The sequence below is a fragment of the Brassica napus genome, unplaced genomic scaffold, assembly GCF_020379485.1.
Source record: "Brassica napus cultivar Da-Ae unplaced genomic scaffold, Da-Ae ScsIHWf_340;HRSCAF=540, whole genome shotgun sequence".
Lineage (NCBI taxonomy): Eukaryota > Viridiplantae > Streptophyta > Magnoliopsida > Brassicales > Brassicaceae > Brassica > Brassica napus.
This window is the reverse complement of record NW_026016421.1, coordinates 1-17,842: the sequence shown is the minus strand read 5'-3', so window position 1 is coordinate 17,842 and position 17,842 is coordinate 1. Positions and strand designations below refer to the sequence as shown.

General features: G+C 32.3%; 2 protein-coding genes and 1 pseudogene across 2 annotated transcripts; 2 read left to right on the top strand and 1 right to left on the bottom strand.

Moving 5' to 3' along the window:
* The first annotated feature begins 1,209 nt into the window (after window positions 1-1,209).
* On the top strand, window positions 1,210-2,431 carry LOC125603518. Its single transcript, XM_048774450.1, has 4 exons — window positions 1,210-1,512; window positions 1,619-1,724; window positions 1,956-2,033; window positions 2,160-2,431. The coding sequence occupies exons 1-4, from the start codon at window positions 1,435-1,437 to the stop codon at window positions 2,201-2,203; spliced, it is 306 nt and encodes a 101-aa protein (XP_048630407.1). The 5' UTR covers window positions 1,210-1,434; the 3' UTR covers window positions 2,204-2,431.
* Window positions 2,432-4,504: 2,073 nt separating this feature from the next.
* On the top strand, window positions 4,505-6,681 carry LOC125603520. The gene is made up of 9 exons (XM_048774451.1): window positions 4,505-4,717; window positions 4,860-5,177; window positions 5,259-5,292; window positions 5,375-5,599; window positions 5,692-5,775; window positions 5,857-5,922; window positions 6,022-6,113; window positions 6,187-6,234; window positions 6,327-6,681. The coding sequence occupies exons 2-9, from the start codon at window positions 4,876-4,878 to the stop codon at window positions 6,421-6,423; spliced, it is 948 nt and encodes a 315-aa protein (XP_048630408.1). The 5' UTR covers window positions 4,505-4,717; window positions 4,860-4,875; the 3' UTR covers window positions 6,424-6,681.
* Window positions 6,682-6,912: 231 nt separating this feature from the next.
* LOC125603519 lies at window positions 6,913-16,949 on the bottom strand (annotated as a pseudogene).
* Window positions 16,950-17,842: the final 893 nt, after the last annotated feature.

Genomic DNA, 17,842 nt, shown 5'->3' with positions numbered 1-17,842 from the left:
AGTTTACAACTATACTAAGAGAATCTTTCCATATGGTTGATCTGCGTTCAACTGTTCACATACAAGATTTTAGCCCTAATCTTGCTTGTGATGAGAGTGTCTATTTTACCTATGAAATGCTTGAATCGCTGCTGCTAAGTAACACTGACATTTCAATGCGATTTCTGAAAATCAAAAGCTCTAAATATATTAATACATTATGATGGTTTTTGGAAGGATCTTAAAGAATCGTAATGTTTAACACCTGCGAGCAGTTCCTGCCAGTGCACAAGAGTTGAGACTTTGTAGATAGACTTAAGGCCCATTGAATTCATACACACACACTCGTCAGTGACAAGAACCACATCAGCCATCATAAACACGTATCTTCTAAATTTGAGGAGAGCCATAGTTCAACTTTCTAGTTGCCTCAATACACCAAACTTGTCGTGTATTCGTGACTCAAGTGGCATTAAGTTGGCCACACAAAATTCATGAACATTAGAGAGTAGTTTCTGACATTGCACAAGAGTTGAGACTTGGTAGGTAAAGACTTAAGACCCATTGAATTCACATACATGCACTCATCAGTCATACGTCATTAGAACCAAACTACACTTATCTTCTAAATTTGCGGAGAACCTCATAGTTTAACTTTCAAGTTGCCTCTATACACAAAACTTGTCGTGTATGCATGATTCAAGTGGCATTTGGTTGTCCACACAATTCAAAAGGCAGACGTTTACAAGGGACCATTCACTTTTGTAACATGCATGCTTTTAGCCAGATAGGTCATACTTATCAAGGAATTGGCACTATATTCCACATAACCATTTATTAATTCCCGGTTAAGGAATTATATATAATCTAAGGATATTATTTCGATTTTCTTATAATAATATCGTAGGACCGACCACAACAAATGAAAATTAAGTTTTGGAAAGGGTTTTGGTTCGTATTTGAATTATATGTTCGATTGGTTTAGAGTAGCCAAAAGTTTTTCGCCCGATTAAATATACTGACAAAAACCCTAATTAAAGTTTGCTAGATTATATATTTCCTACGAAGTAAGAAAAAAAAGTGAACTGTGAAGTCATAGTCAAAAGACAAGTTATTATCAACTAAAAAAATTGTGATCAAGTTGAAAATGTGACAGATATATAGAGAATCTATCCTTTGGATCCTCTCCTCTATTTGTAGCCCTTCACTTGGATTTCTCTTGGATAACTCATTAAATAACACTATCCAATATACCCACATGTGTATCAGCGTACGTGTATATGCATGTGTATCTATATTTAAAGGCTTCATAATCTTGCCACAATAAAAATATCTTCACGTTTTGTATCTTTCCGTTATAACTCAAATAATTCTCTTCCAGAGTTCTTGGTGGATTTGTCCCCAAATCAATTGGAGATCTAAGAAGACGAACAACCTTCAAAAGAGAAGAAGAAAATGTGTACTCATCATGATGACCAATCACAACAGAACCTCCCTTGTCTCCATTGCCAACCACATACATACATTCGCATGGTACGTCTATCTATACATATATACAGTTTATGCGTGTTCTTTTTTTCCATTATGCGTTTTTATTTGGTGTAAGAATCCTAAACATTAGTGGTCGATCCTTTGGTAGGTTCAACATATGATAGAGAGATGCATTATACTCCGTATGACTCGTGACGAATGCGTCAAGGCGTTAGACCACCACGCAAGCATTCAACCCCTCGTTACGCTCACCAGTTAGTCTTTATAACCATTACACATATATAGCCTTTGTCTGTACACAATCTATATATCAAAATTGTTTCTAAGGGTTCGTTATACTAGTTCGAAGATGATATCTTAGATATAGGTTTCCAGGAAATTGAGGTGAATATTGTGACGAAGGTTGGATCATGTTAGTCATTTGTATATCGGCAGTCGACACATTAATTGATAGAACGTCACAAATGTTTCTGTTTTGTTTGCAGTTTGGAGAGGACTTCAAAGGGAAAATAAGGACTTCTTTGAAACGTATGGTCATTTCGTCTCTCCCAGGCCATTCTTAAGTAAGAGTTAATCGTGAATAAATTCCAAATTAATTTCTCAATCAACATATCTACCAAACATCAAGAAATAATGATGTTTGAAACGACGCTTCTTACGAGAGTTTTTTTCCCATGACTTTTGAACAGGTGGATATGTTCGGAGATCGCCGAGGTTTGCGAGAAGGATATGACATAGCGAAAGACTTTGCTTTTAGGCTTTTAGATATGTAAGAGAAAAAGCTTGAAACCTCGGTTATTATAGATAGCTAAGATGAACTAATCATCTTATATAAATGTAGACCTTTTATGTGAAATGGTTTCTCTATTAATTGTGTGATCTATTTCTAAGTTTGCTTGTTTAGATGCAGTCTAGTAATTGAAAACCCTTGATTAATTATTTTACGTTTCAGTTGCTGTTTTTTCTTGCTCCAAGTGATTTCATCGGACCATCGCTTAGATAAACTACAAACGTGACACAAAGACTAAACCAATCCGCACCCCGCATCTGAATTTCACTTTGAACATGTATGATACCAGAGTAAAACACTTAAGATCTATGAAACAGTTGAACAAAAAAAAAAAGATCTATGAAGCATAAGTACAGTATAGCATATTGAATTTATAATAAATTCATTGAAACTACGAATCCAATGTTAGAAATTTGGCAAAAAAAGCAGTCAAAGATTCATACGTCAAAATATACTATTGGAATGATGGATATTTTATTTCAAATATCTATGACTTATAAGTAGAAAATAAAAAGTAGTTCATGTATATCTACTAATAATAGCAATCCCAATTAATTCCAAAGGTTGTGAGTCCACTTATGTTAAAAGATTGTGTCTTTTGAAAAAAAAATGTAAAGGGTTGTGTCTTTTCTAAAAATTCTATGCTGGAAGGTTGTGTCTTCTCCAATTAATTTTTAAGATTGTGAATCCACTTATGTTGAAAAGTTGTGTATTTTGAAAAAGTTGTAATAATGTCTTTGATGAGAAGGTAAACTTGTTAAAAATGATGATGACGAAGAAAGCGATAAAGAAACAATATATAAACTTGTTAAAAATATTTATTTTGAAAACGTTGCATCTCTTGAGAAGCGTTGCGTCTTTCCAAAATAAAACGTAAAGATACATCGTTTGGAATAGTAACTGATGATGTCATAGATTTAAATTTAACTAAGACTTGGTCAAGGTTGTGAGTCCACTTATGTTGAAAAATTGTGTCTTTTGAAAAAAAAGTGTAAAGAGTTGTGTCTTTTCTAAAAGTTCTATATTGGAAGGTTGTGTCTTTTCCAATTAATTTCTAAGGTTGTGAATCCACTTATGTTGAAAGGTTGTGTCTTTTGAAAAAGTAGTGTAAAGGGTTGTGTCTTTTCTAAAAGTTCTATGCTGTAAGGTTGTGTCTTTTCCAATTAATTCTTAAGGTTGTGAACTTCAATTATGTTGAAAGGTTGTGTTTTTTGAAAAATATGTGTAGAGGGTTGTGTCTTTTCTAAAAGTTATATGTTGTAAGGTTGTGTCCTTCTAAAAATAGTCTAAAAGTTGTGACTATTCACTAGTATCTTTTAAAAAGTGAGAAGTTGTGAGTATTAGAAGAATGCGACTATTCATATTGAAGGGTTGTGACTATTCAAATAAGCTTTAAAAAATCTATAAATAGTCTCTCTCATGCATTTTTCAAATCAAATTTTCACTAATCTACTAATAATAAAATGGTGAAAAAATAATGTCAAAGTTGCAACTTTTCATCTAAACAAGGTGTCTTTTCATCTCAAAGTGGGATTGCTTTAAAAAATATTGGTTTTATTTAAGTAATGTGTTAGTTTATATAATAAGTGTTGGTATTTTATAAGAACTCTCCCAAAATTAAAAAAAAAATATTATAAATGAGACGAGTCATATTAACGTAAATCAACATATATTTATTACAATATTCAATTTTCTGAATATTCATTTTCAATAAATAAAGCAAGTAGATAAATATACAAAATAACAATTACCAACATATAAAATTGCATTTTGTTCAAAAAGTGGTTGAAGATAACTATCATGTAAAAAATGTATGAAAAAACTTAAAAAAGATGAAGACGCAATTGTATGCAATATGTGTTTTGATAAAAAATTAAAGGAAACATTAAGGTTTATAATATATATATTTGAATACTTTGTAAATCATATTTTAATCATTAAAATTAAATTTAATTATTTATATGATTTAATTTTTTTATCAGACATATAAAACTATAAAATTATAGATTATAATATATTTTTTATAAAATGAGTTTCCGTGCGATATCGCACGGGCTCTTTGCCTAGTTCTTGTAAATAAGTTCCTTTTTGTTGAAAAAAAGTGACACTCAAGCCTGGTTTAGTCCGGTTTAAAGTGATATGGTTGTGAGGTTGAACCAACAGAAAAAAAAAACGAAGGGACCCATATCTTAAACCGAACATAACCGGGCCTTGTAACAAAACAAATTGCGATTGGTCTGGCCAGCTCCGAGATTCCTTTAAAGAGATATACGTACGAGAAGACAAAAAAAGGTTATCCACCTTCCTCTCTTCCTTACCTATGTCAACCACCAACTAATAATACGACAAAGATCTTTGCTTTTTTCTTCTGGTCTCTCATTAGAACTCGAGAGCATGCGATAAAGAGTCTTGTCTGAATCATCTGGAGAGTCTCTGAATCATCATCGGAACAAAAGGGTATTTTGTAATCTTCTGTTCTTAGGATTCTCTTATGTTCTGTTATTATTGTGGAATGTTTTTGATTTAGAGAACTTGAAGTTGATTTAATACAAAAAAGGTCTCACCTTTTTGCTTTTTTTTTTTTGGTTGGAATCGTTAGGACTGTTGACTGTGGCATGGCTACTGATACAACAGCCTCAAGTTACTGGTTGAATTGGAGGGTCCTTTGCTGCGCATTAATCCTCTTAGCTCCACTACTGTTAGCAGCAATTCTCATTTGGAGATACGAAGGCAAAAGAAGAGAAGGACGAGAACACCCTGGGACATTGTTTCAAGAAGAAGCTTGGAGCACATGTTATAAAAGAGTGCATCCTCGTTGGTTGCTTGCCTTTAGAGTATTCTCATTTGCTGCAATGCTGACTCTTCTCATTTCAAATGTTGTTCGCGATGGAGCTGGCATATTTTACTTCTATACTCAGTGAGTTTTATATCATTTAACTTTGTTTTCAATTTTTTAATGAAGTGAATGAAAAAGATTCAAACTTTGTTGGTGAAACAGGTGGACGTTTACTCTTGTCACACTCTACTTTGGGGTATGTATCTCTCTCTTTGAACTTTACATGTTGAGGTTACTGTCTTAGTTTCATAATCCATGATTCTTTTTTTCTTCTGTAGTATGCTTCGTTGTTATCTATTTATGGATGCTGCATCCACAATAAAGAAGCTGGTGGCCACACAGAGAGTTACACAAGCATACATGATCCAGAACAAGGCACTTATAGACCACCAATCACCGGTGATGAGGCTGGAACTACACCAAAATCTCCCATTGAACATTCAGAAGCACCCGTCCGAGAAGCAGCAGGGTTTTGGGTTTATGTCTTTCAGATCCAGTTCCAAGTAAGTTCTTGTTGAGACTTGAGAAAGTGAAGACTGTACAATGCCATCTCAAAGCTTCAGAATGACTTAACAAAGTTTTATGTTGGTGGCAGACTTGTGCTGGTGCTGTTGTGCTAACAGATATCGTGTTTTGGGGGATTATCTACCCCTTTACTAATGGTTACAAACTGAGTTTTGTAAGTTCTCTTCTCTAGAGTGATTTGGATTCATTTTTCTATGATCACTTTACCCTTACATTATCTTAATTTGGATTGCAGCTAGATGTTTGTATGCATTCTCTCAACGCTGTGTTTCTCCTCGGTGACACGTGTCTCAATTCATTAGTAAGTCTTCAATAAAGATAGTGTGCTGATACATGAATCTCCTGCCTTTTCTTATTTAGAACTTAACAAAAAAAAAATCATCTTTCTTCACTGTTCCAGCGGTTCCCTCTGTTCCGGATCTCTTACTTTGTACTTTGGAGCTGCATTTACGTGGCTTACCAGTGGATAATCCATGCCTTCAAGAACTTATGGTAACACTTTTTGCACCATTTTATTTTCTTCATAAGAGTTTTAAGTGATATTGTTTATACATGTTTTGTGCAGGTGGCCATATCAATTTCTTAGTCTTTCTTCACCGTACGCACCCTTATGGTACACATTCATAAACTCTTCACATCTTGTGTGTACCCTGGAAAGTTTTCAATAGAAACACTTGTTGTGATCGCTTCCTAATGTTTGTGCAGGTACTTGGGAGTGACAGTGATGCATATACCGTGCTTTGCAGTCTTCGCTTTGGTCATAAAGATGAAGAGTTCCTTGCTACGGCGTCACAACTCATGATAGTTTTGGGTTCAGTTTGTCATCCTCTTATCTGTTCATGAGATGATGATAACACACATGAGGAGACCACTGTCAGGGAGTCATGGTCTAAGTCAAACATGTAATCAGGAGAAAACAAATGATAGATCTCTCTCTCTTCTATTCTTTTTGGTTAAGCAATTGATAGATGTCTTGCTTTGATTTATTTATTTTTGGTAAAAAGATGCCTACTTTATTGTTAGACGACAAATTATGGAAAATGTTTACAGTGAAAACTAATTTCTTATATGTTATAACAAATCAAAATGTTGCTGACAAAAAAAAAAGAATTAAAACAAATCAAAATGGTTAAAGCTGAAACGTTGGCTACAAGTTAGGTGTCAGTCATACTCTGAAATCGAATGAACAACTGATACAACCACCAGCTTTTCCAGGGAATGAGAGTAGTTGTAACAGAAAATAAGTTGTTAATCAAAATACTTAAAAGATGTTTGTTCCTAATATAGTATACACTTGCATGTAAGTATTGTAAGATATTAGATGTTTGGTACATGAGATTATTATTTGAACGTTTAATAGACTACTCAATAAAATACAAATATGGTTTTGAACAATATAATTTGTTTTATGAGGAAAACCAATCATTTGTAAGTTGCAAACTATAAATTACAAGACTAATGTGAGACGTAGAACATCTTTAATTATTTGGAAATACTTAAACTCACGAAGATAAATAAAATATGAAAAAACATGATCAGATCATCATGAAAGAAAGTATGATCGAAAGATAAATTTTAGAAGATTCTTGACAGGTCAATTATAAATCATTCAGGATAGTTGCTGCTGCTGGAGATTGATAAGTCTAGAGTAAGGACCATTCTCATTCTCAATGAGGCTATTGTGGCTGCCTTGCTCTATGATCTTACCTTCTTGTATCACACTTATCATATCTGAGTTCTTGATCGTCGATAGCCTGTGAGCCACTACCACCGTGGTCCTGTTCCTCATTAGCCTATCCAATGCTTGTTGTACCTAGTATAAACCAGTTAAGTCTTTGTGAGAAATCTTGATCCAAACCCTAAAATACTAAGAAGAAAAAGCTTACCACACGCTCTGATTCAACGTCCAAGGCGCTTGTGGCTTCGTCAAGTAACAGAATAGCTGGATTCTTGAGGACGGCTCTAGCGATGGCTATCCTTTGTCTCTGGCCGCCTGACATTTGAATGCCACGTTCCCCAACTTGAGTTGAGTAGCCTCCCGGGAGAGAGCAGATGAAGTCGTGAGCGTTTGCAAGCTTAGCTGCTTCCATGACTTCAGACTCCAGTGCTCCTTCTTTTCCATACAAGATGTTCTCGTAGATAGTTGTCGCAAAAAGAGCCTGTTCTTGTTGAACCAGACCGACGTGTCTTCGGAGCGATTTCAGTTTCAGTTTCCTGATGTCTTGTCCTGTAATAATTTTGATTTTAAACAATTTCTTGTGGTACAAGATACCTATGATCAGAGTTTCTTGTAACTCAAGTAATTAGGTTAAGAGCTTGCACTCACCGTCAATCATGATTATTCCGGCTGTAGGATCATAGAACCGAAGAATGAGCGAAAGGACCGAACTCTTCCCAGACCCACTTTGTCCCACGAGCGCCATGCTTTTCCCATAAGGAACTGTCAGGTCGAAATCGCCGAAGATAGTCACATCAGGCCGTGAAGGGTAGCTGAAATGGACACCTTTGAGCTCAATAGTACCTTCCACATTACTCAGCTCCTCGCCTTTATCTCCAACGACCTGACTTCTTCGGTCCAATAGCTCGAAAACCGAAGCAACCATCTTGTTTCCCTTAAGTATATCAGGGGCTAGAGCCAACACTTCACCCATCACTAACGCAGTAACTATCAAAACCATGAATGTTTTCATCACAGACTCGAAACTTGATAATCCTTGCCCCATCAAAACCGATCCGTACCTGTTACAACACCCAACATATCAATATCTTTACACTCTTCTCTACTTAATTTCTCTGTGTAAAATTGCTTAATATAAAATACCAGAGGGCGAGGCCGTAGGAGGAGAAGATGAAGAACTGAGAGACGCCGTACAAAATGCCAGCCATCTGTCCACGCCTAAAAGAACGTTCGGAAGGTTCTCGAAGCTCGTTGGAATAAAGTTCTAGAACCTTAACCTCGGCACAAAAGGCAGCTACGGTTCGAATGTTGCTAATAGCCTCTCCGGCCAACATGTTAGCCTTTAAATACGCTTTATTCAAGTTTACTCCATAGCCTTGCATGAAAATTTTCTAACAAATACAACAACAACAACAACAACAAAAAATATAAAAAACGTGAATGCTTAAATATGAAATAAAAAGAAAACGCAATAAACTGAGTATTTTACCTCACTAATATGTCCGCTGATGATCAATGGATATCTTGCCAAGACAACAAGAGTGAGACGCCAGTTGAGTATAAAAGAAATGATGAAAGATGTCACAACTAGTCCAAAATTCTCCAACAGAATCGTCGACCTATCGACCACGATCGTTCTAAGCAAAGTGCTGTCGCTTTCAAGCTGCGACGCTAACATTGAGCTAGTGTTATCCACTTTATCAAACCATCCAATTTCATTCCTCAGGATCGCTAAATGTACAAAAAGACAACAACCAAACATTAGATCCACATATCAACTTGTTAAGAACAAACTCAAAACAAACAACAAAAAAAGTATTTAGAGATAAATATGATTGAGTCAAATAATTTGTCTTAAGGTTTGTACATTGATAATGTAAATAAATAATTTATAACCTTTTATATTTATATTTATACAGCTTCAAAAATATGATATTATTGTTTTCCTATATGAAACTTGTTTATTCATTTAAGTTGTTTTTCTAAGATTAGTTTGCATTCTAGATTTTAAAATTTATTTCATTTTAAGAGTTGTTTTATGTTTTTATTGCATTTAAAGTAAAAATTCTATAAAATTAATAATGCTTGGTCTATGGTATCTTATTAATTTACAGAATTATTAATTTATGAAAGTTTACTTTTGTAGATTTTTTTTGTCATCTTACTTTTGTAGATTATCTATTTCAAAATATTTTTTTTTTATAAAATAAGAAAAATATTTGATTTTACTGTATATACATTACTTAAAATTTTGAAATGCGACTTTTATATGACTTTTATTATATGATTTGGTATACATAAAATATGTTTCACAGAATTTAAATGTGGTTTTAGATATAATTATACTAAATATCAAAATATTATGAAATATAAAGAAAATATTAAAAAATATAAAGATCATTTTATCGTGAATATAAAACAAATAATGCAATGGTTTGCTAGTACTTATATAATATATATATATATATATATATACATATAAGTTATTAACTTTTATTTTAATGGGACCATATATTTACATAGGATTTTCTAATAATTATTATATTCTTATCGATTTGTGTCATATTTTGAACCGGTTCAATTTGGGACTATTATTAATTTATCATGTTTATTAATTTATAGAGTTTTTACTATATTTGTTAGTTTTTCCAATTTTACCTCTATTCTCTTAACTCATCAATTAACATAGTCAAATAAACAATCTATTGATTTGGGGGTAAAACATGACATTTAACGGTTTTCTTAATCTGTGAAAAAACCTAGAACGACAATCAATCTGAAACGGAAGAAGTATGATTTAAACAGCTAGCGGTTTTGTGTTTGTGCGTACCTGAAAACATCATTTGGCGGACGCGGAGAGTCAAACGCTCACCCATGATACCAAAGGTGGTATGCTCGATGGCGTGTGAGATGACGGTAATGACCGAGGCACAACAGAAGAGGATAGAGATCCTCTTGACCTCTTTTTGAGTCGTCTCCCAGTCCATGTAATAAGAAACTAACGCCTGCGAGATCCCAAGTGCGAAAAGCGGCATTTGAGAACCGGCCACTAAAGAACCAAACAACCCAAAGAGTCCATACTTCCAGTCAGGACGTATCATAGAGTAGAGACGTCCCAATGTTACTTTGCCTTGTCTAGTTGTGTCTGGTTGGTTTCCTGATTGATCCATGGAACACAAGTCCGTCTTTGTTATTGGTCGTTCCGGCAAGGGTTCTGTACTGTTAAAACGAAACAAAGAGAACCTTCATGATGAAAATTTTCACGAGATTTGGGCATCTTTAAGTTTAAGTACCTGACTGGTAAGCTTGGAGTGTGGTTTACGTTAGGGTTTGCAGCTTCTTGGATACGTAAGAGAGAAGAGTAAGCTCCGTCCGGGTTAGAGATGAGTTCATCGTGGCTTCCGGATTCAATGATGTTTCCTCCGTGAACAACGGCTATGATGTCAGCGTTTCTCACGGTGGAGAGTCTATGAGCCACCACAACCGTTGTTCTCCCGACCATCACTTTGTCCAAAGCTTTTTGCACGGTTTTCTCTGACTCTGCGTCTAGCGCGCTTGTTGCTTCGTCCAGTAAGAGTATTGATGGGTTCTTCAAGATGGCTCTCGAGATCGTGATCGTCTGCTTCTGCCCACCTGATAGCTGAACCCCCCCTCTCGCCAACCTGTAAAAACAAATAACAAGCAAAGTTTAGGGTTTGTTTCTTGGCTTCCAAGTTATCTAATTTTCGACAGACCTGTGTTTCAAAACCATCTGGTAGCTTATTGATGAATGAAACTGCTTCCGAGAGCGTCACTGCACGGGTGATTTCCTCATCAGTCGCGTCATCTTTACCATACATAATGTTCTCACGAATGGTAGTTGCAAAAAAAGCAGGCTCTTGATTAACCAGACCAATGTGTCCTCTAAGCCACTTAAGATCAAGGTATCTAACATCGTTCCCGTCAAGAAACACCGCCCCATCGGTAGGCTCGTAGAACCTCTCGATCAGAGATATCACCGTGCTTTTACCTGACCCGCTTCCTCCAACAAGCGCCACGACTTTCCCAGCAGGGATCACTAGGTTTAGCTTGTCAAAGATCAGCACGTCGGGACGTGACGGGTATGTGAAAGTCACGTCCCTGAATTGAATCTCTCCGTCTACTTTCCCGAGTTTACGACCTGTTTTCACCTCCTTGTTCCTTTCAATCATCTGAAAGATAGGATACGCAGCAGCTCTCGCTCGTACAAATGTGGAGATGTCTGGTGCTGCCTGGCCAAGAGACCTACACAAAACCAAAACAGAGTCTTTGTGATCAACAAAACAGAAGAAAATAAAGAAAATGTAAAAAAAAAAAACAAAGGATAAAAACTTTTATTATTACAAGCCAGCGATGACAACGTTGAGCATGGTGGTGAAAGACTCGCCGCCATTAGCAATCCCCTTGTGAACAATGATGCTTGTGAACCAAACAAGCAAAGCCCAAGACAAAAACAGAACACAGTGCATCGAACCGAGTCCTAGTCCTTTAGCTAAACCGGCTTTTCTCCCGTACGTGTACGTATTCTCCAGTGCTTCTCCGTATGATCTCACCGCCTTTTCTTCTCCCGTGAATGCTTGTACGGTCCTCACATTCCCGATCACCTGAGTTTGAACAAAAGTATGGTATTAAATAATAATTACTCACATTGATACAGTTTCTTGTTGTACAAGTTACCGACCTCTTCCGCAATCTCGCCGGCTTTGACGTATGATTTTCGGACACTGGCGAGGAGTCCGGTGCTCACATAAGCGTAGATGCCACCGGCGACCGCAATGAGTGGGACTATGGAGAGAGTGACGAGACTTATTTGCCATACGCTCGCGAATCCGATTGCAAAACCAGCTATAAACCGGCTCATGCAGTGCAGAAAGTTTCCTACCTGCGACAAAATACCGGTTATCATATATCATAAACCGGATTAAGGTTATCAAACTGATACCGATTAGTGTTTCCAGATGTTGTTGTGGAAACCGAATACAAATAAATAACTATAAAAACGAACAACATCTGACACAATATTTAGATGTTATATTTAGATGCTACATCTAGATACTGCATCAAATAGAAAAACGAACATGGCCTTACTCCTTGGTGTACCTTTTCGGATAGAGCGTCTTGGACGACAAGTATGTCGGAAGTGATGGCGGAGATGACTTCTCCGGTGGAAGATTCGGTGTCGAATAAGCTTATGTCTTGACTTAACATAGACCGAAGATATGCTTTTCTTATTTTTGCAGCTTGTCTTTCTCCCGTATGCATCCAACATGCAACCTCTGTTTGCATTCATTTTTATTATTCTTATTCGTATCAGTATCTTCAAAAATTATGATTGTTTTATATGTTCTTTGTCATGTTGTTACCTAACCATGATGAGAAGAGTATTGCCACACTCAGATATACAAAATCCAGCGAGTACTGCATAGTCAAAGAAATACAAATTAAACGGGGTAAACATAATCATAATCATAATAATATAAACTAGAGATTGGTTTTATTTTTTTAATATTTATTTTTATGGTTAGTGTTATATATTTTACATATATCACCATATAACTAATTGTATATTAGCTATTTGAATATTTTTAGGTACTACACATCAACATCGAACTCAAAACGAATAGAGTAATATGGTTACCTTTTTTTTTGCCAACAGTAATATGGTTATTTTTGATTATTTTTAAGTTATTTTTAGTTTGGATACAAAATATATGAACCGTCGTATGGGTACTTTGGGTACATAATACCAAAACCGTAATATGGTTAGTTTTGGTTATTTGGATACTTTTAAGTTTCTATACATCAGAACCGAAGCCACCCAGATATGGAAGGACATGACTTGAAATCCACCCGAAAAATATATAATACGCGAACAAAGCCTAATTTCATAATCCAAAAACCCGATACCCAAAAAATGATTTGTACTCAAAAGAGCGCCCGAATACCCATGCTTAACTCATTTTGTGAACAAAAAAAAATTGTTAACCATTTTGAATTCTTATCATTTATTTAAACATGTCAAATTATTAGGCAAATTATTATGGTTAGCATATAAATATATTAGTAAAGACAATTAATGATATAGTTAAAAATGAAAAATTAATGTAAAAAAGTAATAAAACACTTCAAATAGATTACTTTTGTTTTTTTTTGTAATAAATGTTGTCGAAATAATTTTAAAATAAAACAATAAATAAAATAGTTAGACTATGTTAAAAAAAATGAAAATCTGTAAAAACACTAAAATAGGTAAGTATATTATTATATACTTCAATTTTAATTGAATAGATTATTACTTCTTAGCAATCTATTCATGTTAAGTACAAATATATTTATTACTTCTTTTAGCAATCTATTTATATTAAGTACATATATATTTTCAAATAAAATGAATTAGCTTTTGACCAATTTTGATCTTCCATCCGAGATTCATTTGACGTATCTCATCCCTTATATATTAATTGAGGAACATTTGAAAAGATGTAACCTCAATTTTGTATTAATTAAAAGAGGCCCCAATGCATAGGTGGCACTCAATTAGGTAGTCAATTACATTCAATTGAAAAATAAGTAGGTCCACATTCGATTTTTATATGTTGTTAGATACATAAGTTGGTCAAACTATATGATATAATGATATGATATGATATTTTCTTTCCTTAAATAAAACCTACGGAATTACCATAAATGACTAATATATATATGACAATTAATGAGTTTAATAATAAAGATTTGATAACAATGTATATCTCCTCCATCATTTTTTGTTTAATTTTATATTATTAAAATAAATTAAACAATCAAATTAGCTATAAAAATAAAATTTAGATTTTTTCGTATATGTTATATTTTGAATTTTAAAAACGACAATAAATGACTAAAACTATTAAAATTATTATGTTAAAAATTAATGATCAATGGTTTAACATTTTTATTATAAGAAGATACACATGATTTTAAAACCATATGAGTAAAAAATATCATTTAATAATAAAATAAATAAATATATATATATATATATATATATATATATTAAACACTATATACCATAAGATTACATAAATATTTTAATATTAAAACTTTCAATGAATTTTCAAGAACATTTATAAATTATAAACTTATTAAAGATTTCAGATTGAAAATTTTGTTATCGATGATTTAAATATTTTGTTATAAAACGATATGAACGATCATAGAACCGTATGATTATAAATTCTTATTTAATAAATAACTATACAAAATATACTATTCCTAGAAAAATAGGTTGGTCCATCTTAACTTATATTACACTTTTTATTAAACTAACTATCGAATTGATAAATAACGTACCAAAAATGTTTTGCACTTTCCTTAAATAAAAGCTACGAAATTACCTAATATGATTAACGTATATGTGAAAATTAATTATAATGAATAATAAATATTTGATAACAATTTTTGTATCTTAGTTCTTTTTTTAATTTTATATTATTAAAATATATTTAAAAATCACATTAAATATATAATAAAAACATTTATAATTTTTCTTATATGTTATATTTTGAATTTTTCAAAACGTCTATAAATTATTAGAAATTTGAAGATCCCCACTCTGAAAATTTTGTGATCAATAGATTTTTTTTTTGTCATAATAAGTTACAAATGATCATAAAATTGTATTAATATGAACTTTTATTTAATATTATAAGAAGATACACATTATTTTAAAACCATATGAGTAAAAAATATCATTTAATAATAAAACATATATATTTATATATATATATATATATAGATATACTATATACCATAAGATTACATAAATATTTTAATATTAAAACTTTCAATGAATTTTCAAAAACATTTATAAATTATAAACTTATTAAAGATTTCACATTGAAAATTTTGTTATCGATGATTTAAATATTCAGTTATAAAATGATATGAATGATCATAGAACTGTATGATTATAAATTCTCATTTAATAAATGACTATATAAAATATACTATTCTTAGAAAAATAGGTTGGTCCATCTTGACTTACATTATATTTTTTATTAAACTAACTATCGAATTGATAAATAATCTACCAAATTTTTTTTGCACTTTCCTTAATTAGAAGCTACGAAATTACCTAATATGATTAACGTATATATGAAAATTAATTATTATGAATAATAAATATTTGATAACAATTTTGGTATCTTAGTTCTTTTTTTAATTTTATATTATTGAAAGATATTAAAAAATCACATTAAATATATAATAAAAACATTTATATTTTTCTTATATGTTATATTTGAATTTTTCAAAACGTCTATATATTATTAGAAATTTGAATATTCCCACTCTGAAAATTGTGTGATCAATAGATTATTTTTTTGTTATAATAAGTTACAAATGATCATAAAATATAACGCATATGAATTTTTATTTAATAAATATTCAAACTAAATAATATATATATATATAAACACTAATGATTTAAAGCAACAAGATTGGCTGATCAATTTAGTCGTCCAGTTGAAATCTTTCAAAAGTATGTGAAAGACTAAAGTCAAAGTAAATATGGATTTAGAATAGTAGTTATATTTTACTAACCAAATACCGAAAAAACCGAACCGAACCGAAACCAACCCGATATCCGGATTGAACACCCGTAATCCAAATGAAGCCAAACTATTGTTTCATTCTCCAAAATATAATAAAAATAATAACTTAATCCCGCGCAAGGCGCGGGTCTTATCCTAGTATACATTGAACCCAAAGAATCATATTTATTTCTAAAAAGTTGGATTTATTAGATCTTAATCGCTCCTGAATATTGTGAATCGTCATGTTAACTCTAGTGTAGTCAAGATTCGAATCAATTCATTCCAAGTTCTAAACAATACTATTCAATGCAATTTATATCGAACTTCTTAGTCAGATGGACGGTTTTTTTTTTGGTAAAACAGATGGACGGATTTGAACGTAACAAACACAACAGCTTAAGTTATGGATAAGCGATTACGAAAATATTTATATGACCTTGGCTACTTTGTGAGAAGCTTCTTGGGGGAAGAGGTAAGCAAGACCGATGATGTTGATAAGTTTGCCGAAGAAAATGAAGAAAACTGGAACGGAGGCACCGTGAATGCACGCACCAATGGATCCAAGTCATCAGAACGCAATCGTAGAAATCAGCAAAGGAAAAAAGCTTGAACACTGATACACTTGGCCGCTTCTTCTCCTTCTCTTTCTTCTCGGCCACAGTTGCCGAAACGTCGGACGGCTGCATTTTCACGTGAAGCGGTGCGTCTAGATGGAAAGAAAGTGAAGGAGATTGCGAGATAAATTAATAGAGAGAAAAGTGTGAGTTTGAGAGAGACACTAGAAATGAGAAGCCATACATGTATATATATAAGAGTTGGAGGAAAGTAAATTAGGTTTTAATTAAGTTTGAGTTTTGACGACAAGCAAGAGACTCAACTGTCCTTGGTTCGTAGACTAATAATTTGTGAGAATTTTGTTGGTACTGCGAATCTGACCGTAATTTTTTCATATTTAAAGGTTATTTTTATGTAATTTTATTTTTCATGTTTTGTAGAAAATTACCAGAAAAAGTAAATAATATTCCTCCAATACATACCAATCAAATTCGATTTAGATTTTATCATCAAATAATTAAGTAAATATTTATTCCATTTTATCAAAAAAAAATTTAAATAGAAAGTTAATGAAATATCTATTTTGGGATATTTGTAAATAATTTTGGAGATAGTAGTATTTAAATTTGAAAGCCTGGATATTATATGAAACGATAATAATTAAGTGGCATTTCTATAACTGATTAGATTCCAGTATAGTTAAAGCTTCTAGAAAAAAATATATAATAAGAAATATATATATTTGACATGTTATACAGCTCACAAATTTAAATAAAAAATCTAGTTATTCTATCTAAAAATAGTCATCTTTATTTTTTATATTGACAAAAGTTATAATTTATCAACTATACAAAACTAAATTTGGTGCCAATTTATGAACTTTTGGAATTAATATTTTTTTTTTAATTTTATCAGAAAAGAAAAAAAAAAACTCAAATAAAAGTAATTAAGAAATATAAATTTCAAGTATGTATGTTAAATAAACTTTAGTTCGAAAAGTTAGATTTATATTAATAATTATGAAACGGTAATAATTAAGTGGCATTTCTATAACTGATTAGATACCAGTATATTTAAAGTTTATAGAAAATACAGGTTAAGAAATATATAATTGACATTTAATACAGCTCATAAACTTTAATAAAAAATCTAATTATTCTATCTCAAAGAAAATATCATCTTTCCTTTTTATATCGGCTAAAATTATAATTTATCAACTACTAAAAAAACTAAATTTAGTGGCACTTTATAAACTTTTGGAATGAAATCTTTGTGATAAATGTTTTTTTTCAACAACATAAGAGTTTTATTAGACACAGAGAAAGAGAAGACTGACTCAAACGAATTATTACATTGTTTTTCATTTCCTAGTAAATTATATTACTGTGTTGAAAAAA